The 18,840-nt window shown below is 47.9% G+C and overlaps 1 protein-coding gene across 4 annotated transcripts in view; it reads left to right on the forward strand.

The window, feature by feature from the left end:
• The window catches only part of GALNT18 (polypeptide N-acetylgalactosaminyltransferase 18), a 354,952-nt gene that overhangs the window by 235,776 nt on the left and 100,336 nt on the right, over positions 1-18,840 (forward strand). For all 4 annotated transcript variants that reach the window (XR_003591776.2, XM_027979390.2, XM_027979391.2 and 1 more), the window contains exons 4-6: positions 9,105-9,288; positions 10,795-10,992; positions 16,194-16,308. Coding sequence is in view for 3 of the 4 variants with exons in the window: in XM_027979390.2 (XP_027835191.1) it covers positions 9,105-9,288; positions 10,795-10,992; positions 16,194-16,308 (497 nt within the window). In the remaining variant the exon portion in view is untranslated. The remainder of the gene's footprint in view (positions 1-9,104; positions 9,289-10,794; positions 10,993-16,193; positions 16,309-18,840) is intronic.

Here is an 18,840-nt window from a genome sequence, read left to right on the forward strand (position 1 = left end):
AAGGAGTATATGGGAGAGAAGAGAGAAGAGGAGTATATGGGAGAGAATGGCGTGGAACGCATTTGTAAACTGCCCAGGGTTTGAAAGCCTGTCCAGAGTGATCTTAAAGAAAGAGCAATTCATGAAACAAGGCTGCTCTTGGGCTGGAGTCTCAGGCTGGTCTATTCTTCTGGGGTTGAAACTGCTCAAGCCCAGGTCACCATCATTCATCAGCAGGACCATATGAGTCCACAGTCTCCCTCCAGATTCTTTAGGGGTGGGGTGGGGAGGGGTGGGCTGGCATCTTCTTTTATTTTTTAGATCCCCCGGTGAGTGGATGAGCAGCTAGGTATGACAACCATTGCATCCAAATGAATAATTTCTCTTTTAAAGTGTTTTGACACATCATTGGTGTTTCAATGGCCCTAAATGGCTTTAGAGGAAACCCAGTTAATCTTCTGATCTGAGGAAGATCAGCTACTGTTCACTTTTGGAGGAATAAACAGAAATGCGCTGTGCTTTTAATCTTCAGATTAGCATCATTGGCAACTAGCAATTATTAGCACTTGTCAGCAGGGTGTTCACCCACCCCTCCCAGGCAACTGGAGGGAGGGGGTGGCAACTCTGATCTAGGCTGGGCTTTGGAGGACAGCACTGAGCTAGTAGCAGGACTGGGTGGCATAAAAGTGTGCAGATGGGGAGAGGGGGCAAACAAGAGCGTGCCTTGTGCAGAGGGCAGCGGGGGACCTACAGAGGACTGTCCAAAGCATTTGATCCAAAGATGACTACGCAGAGAAAACAACTGCTAAGTGAAAGGCCTGCAGTCGAAAGCAGCCAGGTGGAGCCCATGGGTTTGGGAGAATGAAAAGGACAACTATCCAGCCAGGTCATAGGGGTGACTCTTTCAGACTCTGACCCTCTACTGTGGGCTGAAACCACACAATTCTAGAGGAGGCTCCTTTCCCACCTGTTATAAAGCCAATCTTCATTTATTTCAGTTGTTACCAATCTTGGCTGCCTGTCAGAATCTCATAGGGGGTTTATACCTGTTACTGAGCCCTTTTTATAGGAGCAGCTCCTACTTGGTTCCAGCCAGTTGCTGCCAAGCAGGATTGCCTTGCAGACCAAAGAAATACAGATGTAGGACCAGAGCTGCCAGTTTGAAAACTCATGCATGCTCGGATTTCCAGAATGGGACCTCCGTTCATTAAGAGCCCTGCAGGGTTCCTCAAACTCAGCACTGCTGACACTTTGAACTGGAAAACTTTTGATTGTGGAGGGCTGTCCTGCGCATTGTAGGATGTTTAGTGGCGTGCATGCCTGTGGCACCCTCTCCAGATGTGACCATCAAAGCTGTCTCCAGACACTGCCAAATACCCCCTCAAGGGGTGAGAATGTGGCAAAATCAGGAAAGTAACAGAATATGAGTCTTCTGACTTCAGCCTGTGCTCCCCTGCCTGCCCACCCACTGCACCATGCACGGCTTCTCAGGCTCAGAAGGCCCAGTCTTTAGGAAGTCTCAGCGCCAGGGAGCACTGAATCAGTGCCCGGAGTTCTTTTGCAAAAATCTCTCCCTTTCTTGCTCCTCATTCTCTCTCACCGACCCCCCACCTCCCTCCCTCCTTTCTCTCTCCCCCTCTCTCCCCATCTCTACCCAGTCCCCTCTCTGTGTAGACTACAGCACATGCCTTTTAAACATCCAGCAGAATGAAAGCTCTTTACGGACTATCCTATTCACTGTTAGAGCCATAGCAGCTAGATCAATAGCTGGTACATAGCAAGTGCTCATTGTTTGTTGAATGAATGAATGAGTGGCCCCTCCCTTCATTCTTCCTTCCCCCAAACCTCCAGCAAGCAGGAGAAATGATTGAGCACTAAGAGAAGGATGAGGAGCCGGACCTGGTTCTCCGTGACAAGGATGGGCAGGCTGGTTTACAAGGATGCCTGTGCAGCCATCTTTCATAGTGGAGCCCCATTGGACGTCAGTGTCCTGATCCTTTATTTTCCTTTATGCAAGAGATAAAGAGTATCTCATTAGGTGTTTAAATCAGATTAACAGCTGTTGGTACCAGACTTCTGTTCAGCTTGCATTATGTTTCTTTTAGGGTGACTCTGAGGAGCTAATTGCTTTTTATTTAGCAGTACAAAGGGCATATATAGACAGGGAAGAAAGGGCTCTGCCTAACCAGCCTGGTGAATGTTGCATTTTCACTTGGCATCTACGCCTGAAGGGGGAGAACAGCAGCTTGCACTCAGCTGGCTCCAAGGGCAGGCACGGGCCGGGGAGGGTGGGGAGTGGCCTGTGACCTCCAGAGAGCAGAATGTTGTTTCATCAGCACAGCTTCTGGGAGTGCTGATGTGCAGAGGTCGTTCAGATGTCAGCGGAGCAGGGATTTGTGGACAGCAGGAGAGGCTGAGGAGCAACACAAGCAGGAGGACACGTGGCCCCGTGCAGGGCGCAAATTGTATTCCTCGGTCAGCACTGGCGGCTGAGTTACAGCTCTGCCATTGAGTCTACATCTGACTGCACGACAGAGAGCGGACCCTGCCTCCACTTTCCCAACACGGTAAAGCCAATGTGAAGTATGGCCTTCCCCTTCTTTCCACATTTATACTCCTGTCCTGCTCTTATGAAGACACTTTACAGATATTTCAAAAAACAGAGTAGCTACCAAAGGTAAAAGATAGTGCAGCTTTTAGACTGCAACTTGAAAATTGAAGCTTTAACAAAAGCAAAAGTCCTGGTAGAACCCTGTGATTAGTTATTATATTGTCTCTGAGCTTCCTAGCAGCCTTGGCAAAAAAAGTAAATATAACAGGTTATGTGTTTGTGTTTAAGTATAAAGAAAACCTCAAGTTCTTCATATGTTTTTTTGAGCTAAGTTCTGAGAGATATTCCATGTATATATAAAATAGGCAATATCTTACACAACAGTTTTCTAGCACAAGTCGAAATGGTTTTGATATTGTTCTTTCTTGCTTTGGCAGTTAGCAAAGTTTAAAGGAAAAGACGAAAATCTATTTAAGTAAAAGGGCTTTGCCAAGACTGAACCAGTGTTGTCAAGGGTATTTCAGGCCTTTAAAAATTTGTTTAATAGCAGTTGTGTGGTGGGGGCTAAGGGAATCCTCTCTTCTAATCAATAGCTAATATTTGAGATACAACAGACTGAGAACAGAATCTTTTTTCCTGGCTGTTCCACCAGAAATCTTTATTCTGGTTAACAGCAAAACTCAGAGGTACAAAGGGGCAGGCAGTTCCTACAAGAAGCAAAGCCTTCTCATCTCTTGCTGCCACCTTCCAAGCTGGCTCTTCTGTGTCTGGTTTCATTTCCTGTGCATCAGGAATTCACAATCTTATTTTAAACCCAGCCCTGTTCCGAGACAATAGATCCCATTTTATTAGCTTCTGTGTATAGCAAACCATCCCAGAAGTTCATGGCTTGAAACTGCAAGCATTCACTGCCTCACGATTCTGTAATAAGCGCAGCTTGTCTCTGCTGTATGATGTCAGTTAGGATCACTGATGTGACTGTGATCTACTGGTGGCTGAAGGATCCAAGATGGCCACACATGTGACTTCCTGGGAAGTCCAGTGGTAAGACTTCACCTTCCAATGCAGAAGGTGCAGGTTTGATCTTAGTCAGGGAGATGAGATCCCACATGCCTCAGGGCCAAAAAAGACAAAGCATAAAACAGAAGCAATATTGTAGCAAATTCAATAAAGACTTTTAAAAAAATAGTCCACATTAAAAAAAAATAAAATATCCCTGGATGGGCTTCCCTAGCAGTCCTGTGGTTAAGACTCGGTGCTTCCACTTCAGGAGGTACAGGTTTGATCTCTGGTCAGGAAACTAACATCCCACATGCTGCACAATATGGCAAAAAAAAAAAAAAAAAAAAAAAACCAGATGGCCTCACTCAAACCTGTAGCCTGAACTGAACCTCAGTTCAGTTCATTCGCTCAGTCATGTCCGACTCTGCGACCCCATGAATCGCAGCACGCCAGGCCTCCCTGTCCATCACCAACTCCCAGAGTTCACTCAAACGTCCATCGAGTTGGTGATGCCATCCAGCCATCTCATCCTCTGTTGTCCCCTTCTGCTCCTGCCCCCAATCCCTCTCAGCATCAGAGTCTTTTCCAATGAGTCAACTCTTCACATGAGATGGCCAAAGTACTGGAGTTTCAGCTTTAGCATCATTCCTTCCAAGGAACACCCAGGGCTGATCTCCTTCAGAATGGACTGGTTGGAGATCCAATCGGTTCACGTTTTGCTGAAGCCTGGCTTGGAGAATTTTGAGCATTACTTTACTAGCATGTGAGATGAGTGCAATTGTGCGGTAGTTTGAGCATTCTTTGGCATTGCCTTTCTTTGGGATTGGAATGAAAACTGACCTTTTCCAGTCCTGTGGCCACTGCTGAGTTTTCCAAATGTGCTAGCATATTGAGTGTAGCACTTTCACAGCATCATCTTTCAGGATTTGAAATAGCTCAACTGGAATTCCATCACCTCCACTAGCTTTGTTTGTAGTGATGCTTTCTAAGGCCCACTTGACTTCACATTCCAGGGCCTCAGTGAGATGACCTAAATGACCCAGACTCCCTGGGCTGCTCATCCTCTAGGAGGCCAGCTTCCTTACTTAGGGCAGCAAGTGAGCTAAAGCAGAAAAAGCTGCAAGGCCTCCGAAGGCCTAGGCCTGGAATTTTCACAGGGACCCTCTGGCTGCATTCTGTTGTCCCAGGGTTAGCTGAGATTCAGTGTGCAAAGCGGCCACCCAGGATGAGAATTCAGAGAGGCGGGATTCATGGCACATCAGTTCAGTTCAGTTCAGTTCCTCAGTCATGTCCAACTCTTTACGACCCCATGAACCACAGAATGCCAGGCCTCCCTGTCCATCACCAACTCCTGGAGTTTACCCAAACCCTTGTCCATTGAGTCAGTGATGCCATCCACCCATCTCATCCTCTGTCATCCCCTTCTCCTCCTGCCCTCAATCTTTCCCAGCATCAGGGTCTTTTCCAATGAACCAGCTCTTCACATCAGGTGGCCAAAATGTTAGAGTTACAGCTTCAACACTGGTCCTTCCAATGAATATTCAGGATTGATTTCCATTAGGATGGACTGGTTGGATCTCCTTGCAGTCCAAGGGACTCTCAAGCATCTTCTCCAACACCACAGTTCAAAAGCATCAATTCTTCAGTGCTCAGCTTTCTTTATAGTCCAACTCTCACATCCATACATGACCACTGGAAAAACCATAGCCTTGACTAGGCGGATCTTTGTTGGCAAAGTAATGTCTCTGCTTTGTAATATGCTGTCTAGGTTGGTCATAGCTTTCCTTCCAAGGAGTAAGCGTCTTTTAATTTCATGGCTGCAATCACCATCTGCAGTGATTTTGGAGCCCAGAAAAATAAAGTCAGCCACTGTTTCCACTGTTTCCCCATCTATTTGCCATGAAGCGATGGGACCGGACGCCATGATCTTCATTTTCTGAATGTTGAGCTTTAGGCCAACTTTTCCGCTCTCCTCCTTCACTTTCATGGCACATCACTTGGTGGCAATGACCCACAGCCCTGTCCGAGCAACACTGCAGTAACAGTGGTCCCCACAGGCAGTGTCCTCACTCGAGAGTGGAGAGGGAGACCAGGGGTCTATCCTCTGTGGGGGCAGGGAAGAGGGGTCTTTTGGTGCTATCCCAGTCTCTTTCCAAGTTGTGTGCACTCTCCACTTAATGACCACCAACAAAAGTCCAAACATCAGGCTTTATGAGCTCTGTGTAAGATCTATGAAGATCCTTTTTGGATTCATGAAGAGTGGACCTTTGAAACGATGAAATAATATGTATTTTAAGAGGCCTCCTGGCAACCATGCTTAAAGATCTTGTACGCGTGTAAGGGGTACACCGACCTATGCCACTGTACCAGTGACTTCCTGCCATTACTGAGACAGCCGCATCCCCAGGCCTCTCCAGTCAGTGGGAGAGCGCAAGGTCATTTTCTTATTGGCTAGAGTGAGCTGCACCGCATGTTGGTGTGACCCAAAAGTCAGCTGAATTTTCTCTGGGCTGAATGAGAATGCCTGACAGCCCCCACTGAGGCTAGCCCCAGACAAGGGTCACACTGTTTGAAAGGATGAGTTGAACAACAACAAAAGCCACATGCTCATCACTTTTGCAGAAGCTGGAAAGCTGGCTGAGCTAGATAACAAAGCATTGGATAACAGAATCAAGGGGGAAAAACATTCTGACTTCAGAGAAGTGCTGTAAATCTTTGAAAAGATTGAAATAAAGGGGTGTAAATGAAAGATCCTTGTTTTAACTCGGAGCACTGGAGTATACACACACACACACACACACACACACACACACACAGACACAAGCATACACATGTCCATCCACTCACACCTGCATCCATCCACTCACACCTGCATCCACGAAGAGATGGGATGGTGGAGGCCTGACTCAGCAGCATCACATGAAGAGAATCTAAGTATATGTTTCTAGTAAGGTCAATTTGTATCAAAAGTAAGCAGAGTTAATGTGACCTTAAGCTATTATGATATTAATGGGTACATCAATTCTAGATTCAGGGAGGTGATTAGTTCCCTCTAGCCTATATAGCTAAGTTTGCTCCAGGAAAAAAATAGGCCAATTTCTAGCTATGTAATTTAAAAGCACTAGAGAAAAACTTACATTTTTAGGAGAAGTTCACCATGATAAAAGAACTCGAAACTTACAAGAGATGAGAAAATACAAGGAGGAATTAAAGACATTTGACCTAGAGAAATTCGCATCAAGGACTCAAGGATGGTCTTCAGCTCTAAAAGGTTGCCACATGGAAGAGGGACTTGATCTGCCCTCAGTGGTCCCCAAATGAGTGGAAGGTTGAGGAACTGTGGCATTTAAAGAGTAAAAGAAAAAAAATCTAATACCTGGGATAGATTGTATAGGGTTTTCTGACATTGCATGGGCTGGATAATCACTCATCTGGATCCACAGAGAGGATTCAAACCTTTGATGGGTAATTGGTTCAAAATGAAATTCCAAGTCCTAACTCTGAGGTCTTGGAATTCCCAGGAACTTGCCCAAGGTCACAGAGCAAGGGAGTGGCTGTCTAGCACCAAAGCCTGCCTCCCTGTCGGCTTCTTCGCCTCAGATTCAGTTTTCTCATCTCCTTAGTGGTAACTCAGGCAGTGGTGCAAAAAGCAGCCCAGGGGCCACATCTTACGCAGCCTTTTGTTTGGCCAGCATCGTGTGGTAAAAGAATTGAAACCAATATCTGCTACCGCTTCCAGCAGTAGCCACCGTGCTCTGTTGCCTTTCCTGGGCATGCGGCCACAGCGCACATCTGTGTCTCCTATTTGGCTCCCGTGGCCTTGCTGCTTGCAGACCTCGGAGCTGGGGGCAGGCCAGAACAGGAAGAAGTGGTCCTGGACCAGAGCATGTGAAGAGGGCTTTGTCAGCCAGAGATGGGTCCCTTGATTTGCAGGGACAGTCAGCTCCCCCAGCTTTCATAACTCCCACTATTGGAAACTGTGAACAGGAAAGAAAGTGCTATGCACTTTTCACAAGCGTCACTCCCATTTAATCCTCATAACAACCATATCTGTTCCCTGGGGCTGCAGAGTACAAAGCACCCCAGACTGGGTGACAACATAAATGCATTGTCTCACTGTTCTGGAGGCTGGAAGTCCACAATCAAGGTGCTCCCTCTGAAGATGGGAGGGATCTGTCCCAGGGCTCCTCCCCAGCTTCTGGCACCCTCAAATGTTCCTTGGATGCTAGATGGCCATCTCTGCATCTCTCCACCCTGTCTTCCTTCTGTGTAGTCTGTCTCTGTGTCTAAATTTCCCCCTTTTATTAGTATAAGGACACTAATCCTATTGAATTAGGACCTAATGACCTATCTTAATTTGGTTAAATCTGTAAAGATTCTATTTCCAAATAAGGTTGTGCTCTGAAGTCTGGGGTCAGACCAAAGCCTTTGGGGAGAAACAATTCAATCCATAATTGTCTGCCCTCAAATCCTCAGCCCCTCATTCATGTCCTTCCTATGTGCAAATTACATTCACTCTATCTAAACATCCCCATGGACATCAAGCAGTGGTTTAATAACAGGTCACGAGGCCAATTCCATGGCAAATAGAATTAAAATGCTATGTTGCTGGCTCCAAGTGCTGTCCTCTTTCTACCACCCTATGCTCCTGCCAGGAGCTGCACCTCCCATGTGCCAGGTGCTGCGCCAGCTGCCTCCTGCCCTTTCCTCACTCCTAGTGGGCTGCCTGTCCAGCAAGACCCAAGATTGGACGCCAAGGGACACGCGGGGCTCAGCCCACCTGGGTCTGTCCCAGAGCCTGGGCATGGGCAGGCTGGGAAGAAGGGAGGAGGGGCAGTTGGAAATCAGGTCCTGGGGAAGTGCTGTGGTTGAACGTGGGTGAATGTGGCCCACTTAGGCCACTGTCTGGAGGAGGGAGGTGTCATAGTGTGTTTCCTGAGCTGCTATGGAAACACGATGAACGTGCTGCCCTGTTCTGCTGCTGCAGGGTCATATGTGGTTATGAAAATGCAGGGGAATTGGATGTTTAGCCAGGCCCAGGGACACCCAGCAACAAATCGATGCCAGCCACTTACACAGCTCTTGGTCATCCACTTCCTGGAAAGATGGAGTTCCAGGCAAGGATTGGGTCTCGAGCTATGATCTTTGCACATGGAGCTTTCTCTGGGGATTGGGGAGGGCTGATGGAGAACACTGGGGAAGAAGGAAGACCCTGAACAGATGAGAAAGAATGGGACTTCTGAGGTCATTAGACCTGTCCTGAACTGAACTCCCACTCATAATTTCAGGGTGTTGGACAAATTGATCAAACTTCAGAGCTGGATTTTCCCAAGGGCCTGTTGTGAAGATTAAATGCACCATGTGTGTGAAGCAGTGACCCTCTTCATGTTGCTGGGCATGATAAACACTGTTTTCACCTCCATTTTCCCCTTCAAAGCTGAGCTGTGTTGGCCATCCTGGGGAGTGCCATCCTTGGGAAGGGACTGGCCCCTCCTGCCTCTCTCTGGGGGTCAGCTCACCCTGGAAGGGTGAACGTCTTCATCATGCTAACAGTGCATTTTCTCCCTCACAGAGGAGCTGAAGGAGAAGCTGACAGAGTACGTGGACAAGGTGAACGGCCAGAAGCCAGGCTTCATCAAGGTCGTGCGGCACAGCAAGCAGGAAGGCCTCATCCGCTCCAGGGTCAGCGGCTGGAGGGCCGCCACTGCCCCTGTAGTGGCGCTCTTTGATGCCCATGTGGAGTTCAATGTGGGCTGGTAAGTGCCCGTTGGGAGCTGAGGATGATGAGTCCCAGGGTGGTCCAGGGTCAAAGCCCACTGGGATCTCAGTCATGATGGGGGAAAGGAGTCAGCTGGCCCTTCAGAGTGGGAGAGGGTCAGGGATCAATAGGTCAAAACACAGTGTCTCAAGGGTTGGTGGCATAAGGGCCGACGTGGTCCTCTAGGAGACATGACGGGGGAGAAGAGTAAATGCCTGGGGCAGAGTGAGAGTTCCAGCCCAACTAAGGACCAGGCTGCAACCCCCGGGAAAGGGGAGCTGGACCAGACATGAATTGAAGCCCAGCCCACAGACAGGGCCAAGACCAAGAGAGCAAAGGGAGCTAAGCACCCTGGGCTCCCTCCAGATTCCAGATCAGAGGGAGCAGAAAATCTCAGATTCATTCCACTGATAAAACTAGGTCTTAGAGCACCTTTCTTTTCTCTGGCCAGGGCTGCTCAGGTGCTGGTGGGCAAGGCCTCAGTGGCTTCAGGCAAGCAGAGACAAGGCGCCTGGTGCTGACATCCCTGTAGGCCTCAGGGCATGCCATGTGGTCCACTGGGGGTGGCTCTGCAGAGAGCCTGGGGGTGGGGGGCCCGGGTGCTGGGGCTAGCCGAGTATACCGCCCTCTTAGCCACTATGCCTGGTAGCATTGGTGTCTGCTGTCCCTCTTGAACTCTGAGCACCACCCTCTGCCTCCCCAGAGTAGAGTGAGGAGGGTCCTTTGGCAAGAGGGAACAGCAGGCATGCACACAGCATACTTCGACATAACAGGTCCGAATTAAGGCTGCAACGCAGTCATTTTTCATAGCTGAAGTCCCTGCTTGCCATTTGTAACTGTTTAAAAAGCATTTTCATTGGATTTATGGCCAGGAGAAGAGAGGGACACTTACTATTTCAAGCAGATTTGAATAAACAATTATGCAACAAATGCATTATTAATGAGAAGCTTATCATTCCTGTCTGCAAACATTTTGCTCGCCTGGTATCCACAAGGGCTCTGGGCTCTGTGGAAGCGTGACCCCCCTCACCTCTCCTTGGGCGGTGCGGATGGGTGGGGTGGGGGTGGCATGCCTGCAAGGACTGAAGAAGCACCGCACGATGGGTGGAGACAGGTTTGTTCTCAACCTCCGTGTGTCTGCCGTCCTCATCTGCTTTTTCCTCCTGGGTGACACACTGAATTTTCGCAAAATCAAAGCCCAAGTTGAAAGCTTTCCATGGAACCTCAGAACTGTTTCTTTCTTCTTTCTTGAGTCTTGGTTTCTTTTTTTTTTTCTGATGGAATAAAGGAAACCAAACAGACATTAGGATCTAAGGTACTAAAAATCTGTCCGCTCCGCCTGGTTCACGCTGAATAAGGAGTCAAGCCTCGTGTAACCCAGCAGTGTGGGGGTGGGAGGCAGAGCAGCTCTCGCCTGCAGGAGAGATCCAGGAGTCCCTTCCTCCTTCTGCTGGGGAAGGAACTACTGAAGGTGCCAATCTCCTTCCCCCTCCTCCCTGCCTAGGGCTGAACCCGTACTCACCCGCATTAAGGAGAACCGGAAACGGATCATCTCCCCATCCTTTGACAACATCAAATACGACAACTTCGAGATAGAAGAGTACCCGCTGGCGGCCCAGGGCTTTGACTGGGAGCTGTGGTGCCGCTACCTCAACCCCCCCAAGGCCTGGTGGAAGCTGGAGAACTCCACAGCCCCGATCAGGTAATGTGTTCTTTTTTTTTTTTTTTTTTTTAATTTTAATGTGTTCTTAGCTGGGGGGTCTCCCTGTGTTGACTTGCAGACAAGGGCTCCCCGCCCAGCCTGACCCTCATTCACTGAACTCCAGCCCCATTATGGGGCAAGATAGGGTGGTGGAGAGAAATTACAAGTGACCTTCAGTCACAGCTTACAGCCTCCATGATCCCTTTTTAAAAATTTTATTTATTTTTAATTGGAGTATAATTGCTTTACAATATTGTATTGGTTTCTGCCATATATCAACAGGAATCACCCATAGGTATACATACTGATGATCCCTTTTTAAAAAGCTGTGGCATCCAGAACCGATTCAAAGGCTCAAAGTTACTCATTTCAACACATCGCTGTGGGACACCTGCTGGGTGCCAACTACTGTGCTGTGTGCTGGGGATCTGTAGTGATCACCACTCAGCTCCTGCCCACAAAAGCCTAGAATATAGGGAAGACAGACAAAATAATTGGAATAACAAATTATTCCCCATGCTGATGGGAAGTGTGGGTGTGAGGATCCTTTATAGAGAGTGTAATATCCACACTTGTTTTCACGGGAAAGTAGGAGATTGCAAGGTTGGAGCAAGGACACTCCTGTGAATTCACAGGAGCAGAGTGAGTTCATGGACACAGAGGAGGTTCAGAGGGTCTGGGAGGAAGGAGAACAGGGAGGTGGCAGCCCCAGGCAGTGAGGCTGGCGCACCCCATGGCACCTGTATGCCTGGCTGATGTTTGAGCTTACCCTTCAGCACTCAGTCAAAAGCGGCTCCAAACTGCCATGCTAAGATCCTGAACTCTGTCTTTGCTGCTGCCTTTAGAGACACTCTATATAGGGCACCTCCAGCAATGAAGCAGGTGACTTCCACCTCGGGTTCTTTGCTTGCTCCTTGAAGCATTCCTGGAGAAGGAAATGGCAACCCACTCCAGTATTCTTGCCTGTAGAATCCCATGGACAGAGGAGCTTGGTGGGCTACAGTCCACGGGTCACAAAGAGTCGGACACTACTGAGCGACTTTACTTTCACTTAGAGACACTCAAGTGACTCCTCTATGTGGCGTTTTTCTTATGGGTCAGGACTCCTGGAAAAGCCAGCCATACCAGCCTTTATTTCTACCTGGTTAATCACTGACCAAGTGCCTGTATGCTCCCTGCAAAGCCCTGCCCATTAAATACATAGATGGCATCAGAAGGTGGCCTAGGGGAGAGTTCCTGGAATGAAAGAGGAGATTAGAAACTGGTGTTGCCTTGTATTACATGAAGGAGAAAGATTATGAAAAATATAATTGAAAATGGGTGATTACTATCTGGGATTGCATTTTTCCTTGCCAGAAGGAAAAAGCCATATTCATATTTAAAACAAGATGGAAGAGAACGCCACCTATCTCTCCTGCGTTGTCTCTGTCACCTATGTGTTAGGCCTGGGCCGCACTTCTGTGTTATTATTAATGAATGTTTGCTGAGAGGTCACTGTGTGCAAGGGCCTCTTACACATGTGGGCTCATCTGCTCTTTGTCATAACCTGGGGACAGCTCACTGTGACAAAGGGGAACGGCCCTGCCAAAGGCTCCAGCCAGTGAAGACAGGATCCAAACCCAGACCAGCCAGAGACCACGCCCAACTATCATCCTCCCAGGCACACACTGTTGAGCTCAGAACTGGTGTGGCTGAATTCTACCCCCAGGTCTGTTGACTGCTGCTGTTGGGAAGTAGACCATCACACAGCAAGCGTTCTTGCCGAAGTCTGCACTGGTACTAGCTGCTTCTGCTCCCCTCATCTCTAAATGTGTCAGCCTGGACGTAATCCTTAAACCCACATTCTAGGTTCTTGACAAAGAGTATCATCTGAACCTCAAATATTTCATCACCTAATCTATATCAAAAACTTAACTGAAGCAAGAAGGAAGAGGGAGGGATATATTGAAAGATTGGGACTGACATATACACGCCACTATATATAAAATAGATAATTATAAGAACCTGTGTATAGCTCAGGGAGGGCTTCCCAGGTGGCGCTAGTGGTCAAGAACCCACTTGATGAACCAGGACACCTAAGAGACGCTGGTTCAATCCCTGGGTGGGGAAGCTCCCTTGGAGGAGGGCCTGGCAATCATCTCCAGTATTCTTGCCTGGAGAGTACCGTGGACAAAGGAGCCTGTCAGGCTACAGTCTACGGGGTCACAAAAAATCGGACAAGACTGAAGTGACTGAGCACGCGTGTATACATAGCACAGGGAACTCCATTCAGTACCCTGTAATGACCTGTATGGTAATGGAATCTAAAAAAGAGTGGATATATAAGTATATATAACTGACTGACTTTGCCATATAAGAGAAACTAATGCAACATTGTGTATCAACTATACTCCAATACAAAAATTAACTAAAAATTTTTAACTTTATATTAATGGAAGAAATTATATTAATGGAAGACTTTGAAAGAACATTCTTGGTTTTATACCCCATAGGAAGATGAAGATGCCTCACAGCAAGCTGTGGGTTATACACATGTATCTTGCCCACCTTGGCTCCTATTTCCTCTGAGCTCTACTTCAATGCTTTGCCCACACATGATGTAAGCTCTAAACAGAGCCCAGAGAGATCTTCTATTGAACTCTAAAGGGATGGCTTTGAGACTGGTGTTCACTATGTCCCAAAGTGACCTCTTTAAGAGGACTGACATGAGAAATTTCTTTCAAACTGAAAGCTTTCTATTCCTGGGAAATCAGTATAACATTTCCACATGGGAACTCTGAATCTTATTTCTAAGGCCTGTGTGTTTCTCTGTGGCCACCAGGAAGTTTAGGGTCAACTTTGCGGGTCTACTCTAAGATCCATGAAGGAAGACTCACGCATTCTAACTGACCCCTAATTTGGGGTGAAATTTTAGCTTTTCAGACATTTATCTCTTTTTTTATAATGTATTTTACTTTTTCTTATAAACTGTTTCTAACCCTTTGGGGAATAAGGCAAGATATAAATCAATAACACTTTCAGGCTGAGTGGGCCCACTTAATACCCTAGCCAGTTAATAAGTAATAGACTGAGGATGCCTGTGCTCTTCCAAGGGAAACTATCTTAGATTCTGTTCTTGCTTTGACTTGGCCTGGCCATGAGGGGAAGGCTCCCTCCTTTGTATCCTGGAATGCCCTGCCCCACTCAGCACTTCAGTAACATCAAGGAAAATGCTGATGTTAACTCTGCAGGGTCAATGTTTTAAAATCACTGTGCACTTAGAGAGAGGATTTTCTGGGCTTCTTCAGTGTGCAAGTGCATCTTTTAAAAATGATCTTTTGAGTTCCAATTATGTCTCAGAGGATTTCAAGTGCTTTATATTGTTTAATTTAATCCTTGTGAGGTTATAGTTGACTCTATTTGATAGATATGGAATCAGAGGCTCAGGGAGGCTAGGGAACTTCTTTCAGAGATGCACAGCCAGAATGGGTGTGCATTCCCCTAGCAGTCACCTCTAAAGGCAGGTCAAGCACCCCCCACCAGAACTCAGCCTAAAGGAGCAATGGATTGGGTTGTATTGACTGCCCTGGATGCCTTCATGTGGAAACTGAGTCCTTTCAAATAAAAGGCTGCAATTTGAGAAGGGGATGACAGAGGATGAGATGGTTGGATGGCATCACTGACTCAATGGACATGAGTTTGAGTAAATTCCAGGAGTTGGTGATGGACAGGGAGGCCAGGCATGCTGCAGTCCATGGGATCGCAAAGAGTTGGACATGACTGAGCAAATGAACTGACTAAATTTGAAAGCAGGAGGGACAGGGACCCCAAAGCACCAGTCTCTACCCAGGCAGTCTCCTGCATCAGCCTTCTCCAAAGAAATGGCCTGCAAAATAGCTGTTTCTCCACCTTGATGAGTTTCCAGTTTCAAAGATGAGTCCATTTGCATTTGAGTGACAGTTTTCTCATCACTGAGTAGTCTTCATTTCTCCTTTTCTTTCTCTTCCCATCCAGTTCCTCAGCCACCAGCTGAGAAGATGCTGCACAGGGGCTAGAAGTGGTAGCAGTGTGCAGTGGAACAATTTAATGTTATTTGTGTAAGAGGATGCTCTCAGCAGAGAAGCAGCCCACTCGGTCTCTTGCTGATTCACCTAATGTAAATCTCCTCGTGACAGTCTGTGCTGGGTGTCTGCACACAGCCGTGAGCCCCGCAATCACGCTTACTAGGAAAGGCCTTTCAGTTCCTGGCCCCACCAGCTATTGGCGCGTTGTTCCAGCCTAAGACCCCTGCTGAATTCTTACCCATACCAGCCACCTACACCCTACCTATTGGATATCTCCCCCTGGTGACCCAGAGGCACCTTAAAATCAGTTTTCCCAGCATGGAATCCCTCTTCCTTCTAAAACCAGCTTCTTCTCTATCCACCTATCAATGGCCCCCACCCCATCATCACCCAAGCAGAAGGCTAGCTGGCATCCAGATTCCTCCCTCTCACCTTCAGAGTTCATCTGCCTCAAATTTCTGCTGATTTTACTTCAACATATGTCTTTAAACAATCCCTAGCTCCATTCCTGGTACTCCAGCCCAGGTCTTCATCATTGCTCACCTGGATATAACAATAAGCTTCCCAACCGGATTCCTCGATTTCTACCCAATCTCCTCCAATCGATCACCCCATGGCTGGAGAGTATTCTTTTTACAAACACAGATCTGCTTATTACCACTGTCTGCTTAAAATTCTTCGTTGACATTCCTTTATCCACAGGTAAAATCCAAATGATTTACTATGCTATCCAAAGCCCCAGCTCATCTCTCTAAAGGGACCAAGGTGAAGAATGGGAAAGTTGTTGTGGGTACACAGGTAGCAACAGAGACCAGCTTCTCCAGCCAGAGATACAGACATGCAGCCGAGACTGGAAGACTGAGCATTGCTTCTCTGGTTGGCACACAGGCAAGCACCACCAAAAATGATGCCTGGGCACAGGACAGGAGCTGTCTGCCTCTGTCCTAATGGAAAAGGCTCCCTGGAGTAGCTGGTGAGTGTGGACCTGCGGGGCGCAGGGCGGCCACTCAGAGAACGAGGCTCACACCAGTTTTGGCAGCAAAGGAAGGGAGAAGGCCAGACCCTCCTGGCAGGAAGGCAGCACTGCGCTTCCTGCTCTGTTGACCCCCATGAGACGGCCCCTCTGCTAACTACCCTCCATCTCTCCATGCCCTGCAGGAGCCCTGCCCTCATCGGTTGCTTCATTGTGGACCGGCAGTACTTCCAGGAGATCGGCCTGCTGGACGAAGGCATGGAGGTCTATGGAGGCGAAAATGTCGAGCTCGGGATCAGGGTGAGCAGAGTTTCTCACCAGGAAGGCTTCGCTCAGCTCCCCAGTGGGTGAATGAGTCCAGCGGGGTGCAGAAATTTGGCTCCGGGTTGACGGTGGTGGACTGATACTGAACGTCCAGTCCCTAACCTTGGCCCATGCATATGTGATCAGGGCTGCTAGGGATGGGATAGAGACACAGGTTGGGACCTATAGAATTTTCAGGAAGAAAAGAACGTCAGAAACTGTTTTGGCTAGGGTGGGGACATGAGAGAGTTGAGCTCCCAAATCAAGGAAATAAACCTCTGTGTTGAAACCAAATGCAGGTTTCCAGGGAGTGAGCAAAAGGGAGCTCCAGGAACAGGGAGGTGAACAAGAGGGACCCTCAGAGTTGCTTCTCTTCACTGTCACCTCCCCTCAGGGTTTCTCTGTTATTCTCCATCTCCTCCACAGTGGCCCACAGAACCTTCCTCAAGACTTTGTCGAGAGAATGCCACAGAGGAGTAAACTCATGGAGTATAAACAGCAAGGCACAGCCAGGCTCGCGCCATGCAGGTTCCTGGCCCTCCACCTGGTGGTCAGACCCTCAGGCACGTACATACCTCCCATCACTCTCCAGAGATAGCCACCATCCTGCCCCAAAGTACAGGACCCTTTGCAGCTATCAATGTGTGGTGTGAGTCCACACTAGGCACCATTTACTCTCTCATCATATGGGAACGTCTCCAAGGCACTGACCGCCTTCTCTGGGCCTATGTAAAGGTAACTCCAAAAGGAAGCCCTTCCCATGACTGAGAGACACATTCGACCCCTTGGCAGTTGACAGCAGTGTGATCAGGGATGCAAGGAAGGACCTCGCCCTGTAAAGGGAAGACCACCTCTCTGTCCAGGTTGTGGTTCTCGCCTCATGAAAAAAGCGACATGTAAGCTGGGCTTGTCCCCACTGTGGTCCCCGCTGTCCTCTCCATGGGGATCTTTAAGCAGCCTGGCACACATGCACTACAGGCTTGCCAGTCCCTGGCCACCCCTCATTCCTGCTGTGTTCATGGCAGTCATCCGAGCTGTTCCCCCTCACTGCCAACCCTCCATGCAGGCCACCTAGCGTCTGCCTGGTTCCCACCAATGACTCCCCTCTTGCCCCTTTGACCTCAGTGTCTGTATCTGGCCATCTCCTGTTCCCACTCTCCAGTTTCCACTCAAAGGCTCCAGCTTAGGTAACCCTCCTTAGCCATCCCCACTACCCACTGGGCAGTCAACTGACGCTGGATAGCCCCTGCCCTTTCCTGACCGGAGACTGCGCATCTCTAATGAGCATCTCACAATTACAATGGCCTGGCAGGCTGCATGGGCCTGGCTTGTCACCCAGGCTTAATGCTAGGGCTTTTAAGTTCTGGAGGCTGGAGCAGCTTGTCTGAAGCCGAGCTTAGAGAACACTTCCAGACACCTGTATTCACCGAAACCCAAATAAATTGCTTTGGAGGCAGTCAAGATACATGGGTTCATTGGGGGAGCTAATGTATTCATAGAGGACAGAGCCTGCATAATCGCCCTCATTCCTCTGCTTTCCCTACACCGGTCATTTATTCACCATTTGCGTCCTCACCATCTCATTTCCGCACACTCCTGGATAAATGCTTGCCCCCAAACATAATATTTTTCACTAGAAGCTGCTGCTGGGAATTGGCTGAGCGGCCAGAACCGCCTCTAGTCACTTAGGCTTTCTGGGTAAAAATGTCCGGGAATGGAGAAAGGAATTAGATTTGTGAACTCTACCTCTAACATACATGTGAGTCAATCACAGAGTGGTGGGAGATTTCTGGCTTTTCCTTGCCTAGACTATTAATATAAAGCTGTTCTGGAGTGTGGGCCTGGGTGAGGCTTTCAATACTTGTTTAAAATTTGGGGGTTTTGTGCTGGGGGTGTAAATTACAATACAAAATGTTGCCTGGCTTTTTTTTTTTTTTTCTTTTTCTGTCTGTTCCCTCCTGTTTGACAGAGGTGAAGTGCCATGGAGTTGAAGGAAAGATGGTTTTTAAAGCGGGTACCAAGCAACTTGTTGGCTGGCAGAGCTGAGGACAGAGCTAGTTAATTTGAATTAACTTGGGTTCAATCCTTGGTCATAGGACTAGGATCTCACATGCCGTGTGGTTAAAAAAAAAGAGTTGGGACATTGCTTTCCTCCCCTCACTTATTCAGAGGCAACTTATTCAAAGTCCTTACCCATCCGGCACACAGAAACAGAGTCATTTGCACAAATATTCAATACCTGCTGTGGCACTTTACTTACATCATCCATCTACAAAGCGCCCTAAAAAGTAGCTGTTATCATAGTACCCCCTTTTTCAGATGAGGAAGTTGTGAAATGAAGAGCTTACATAATATGTTCTCAAAGTCATATGACTTATAAGAGGCAGAGAAAAGATTCACCCTTGGGTCTTTACGATTCAAAAGCCTAGCTAGATACACCACAGTGATCTAGGAATAAATGTTCTTTGTGCATTCCCCAAAGAGTACTACAGTGTCCATGCAGTAATTTTCTTCTACTTTACACAATCT

Source organism: Ovis aries, chromosome 15 (genome assembly GCF_016772045.2).
Source record: "Ovis aries strain OAR_USU_Benz2616 breed Rambouillet chromosome 15, ARS-UI_Ramb_v3.0, whole genome shotgun sequence".
NCBI lineage: Eukaryota > Metazoa > Chordata > Mammalia > Artiodactyla > Bovidae > Ovis > Ovis aries.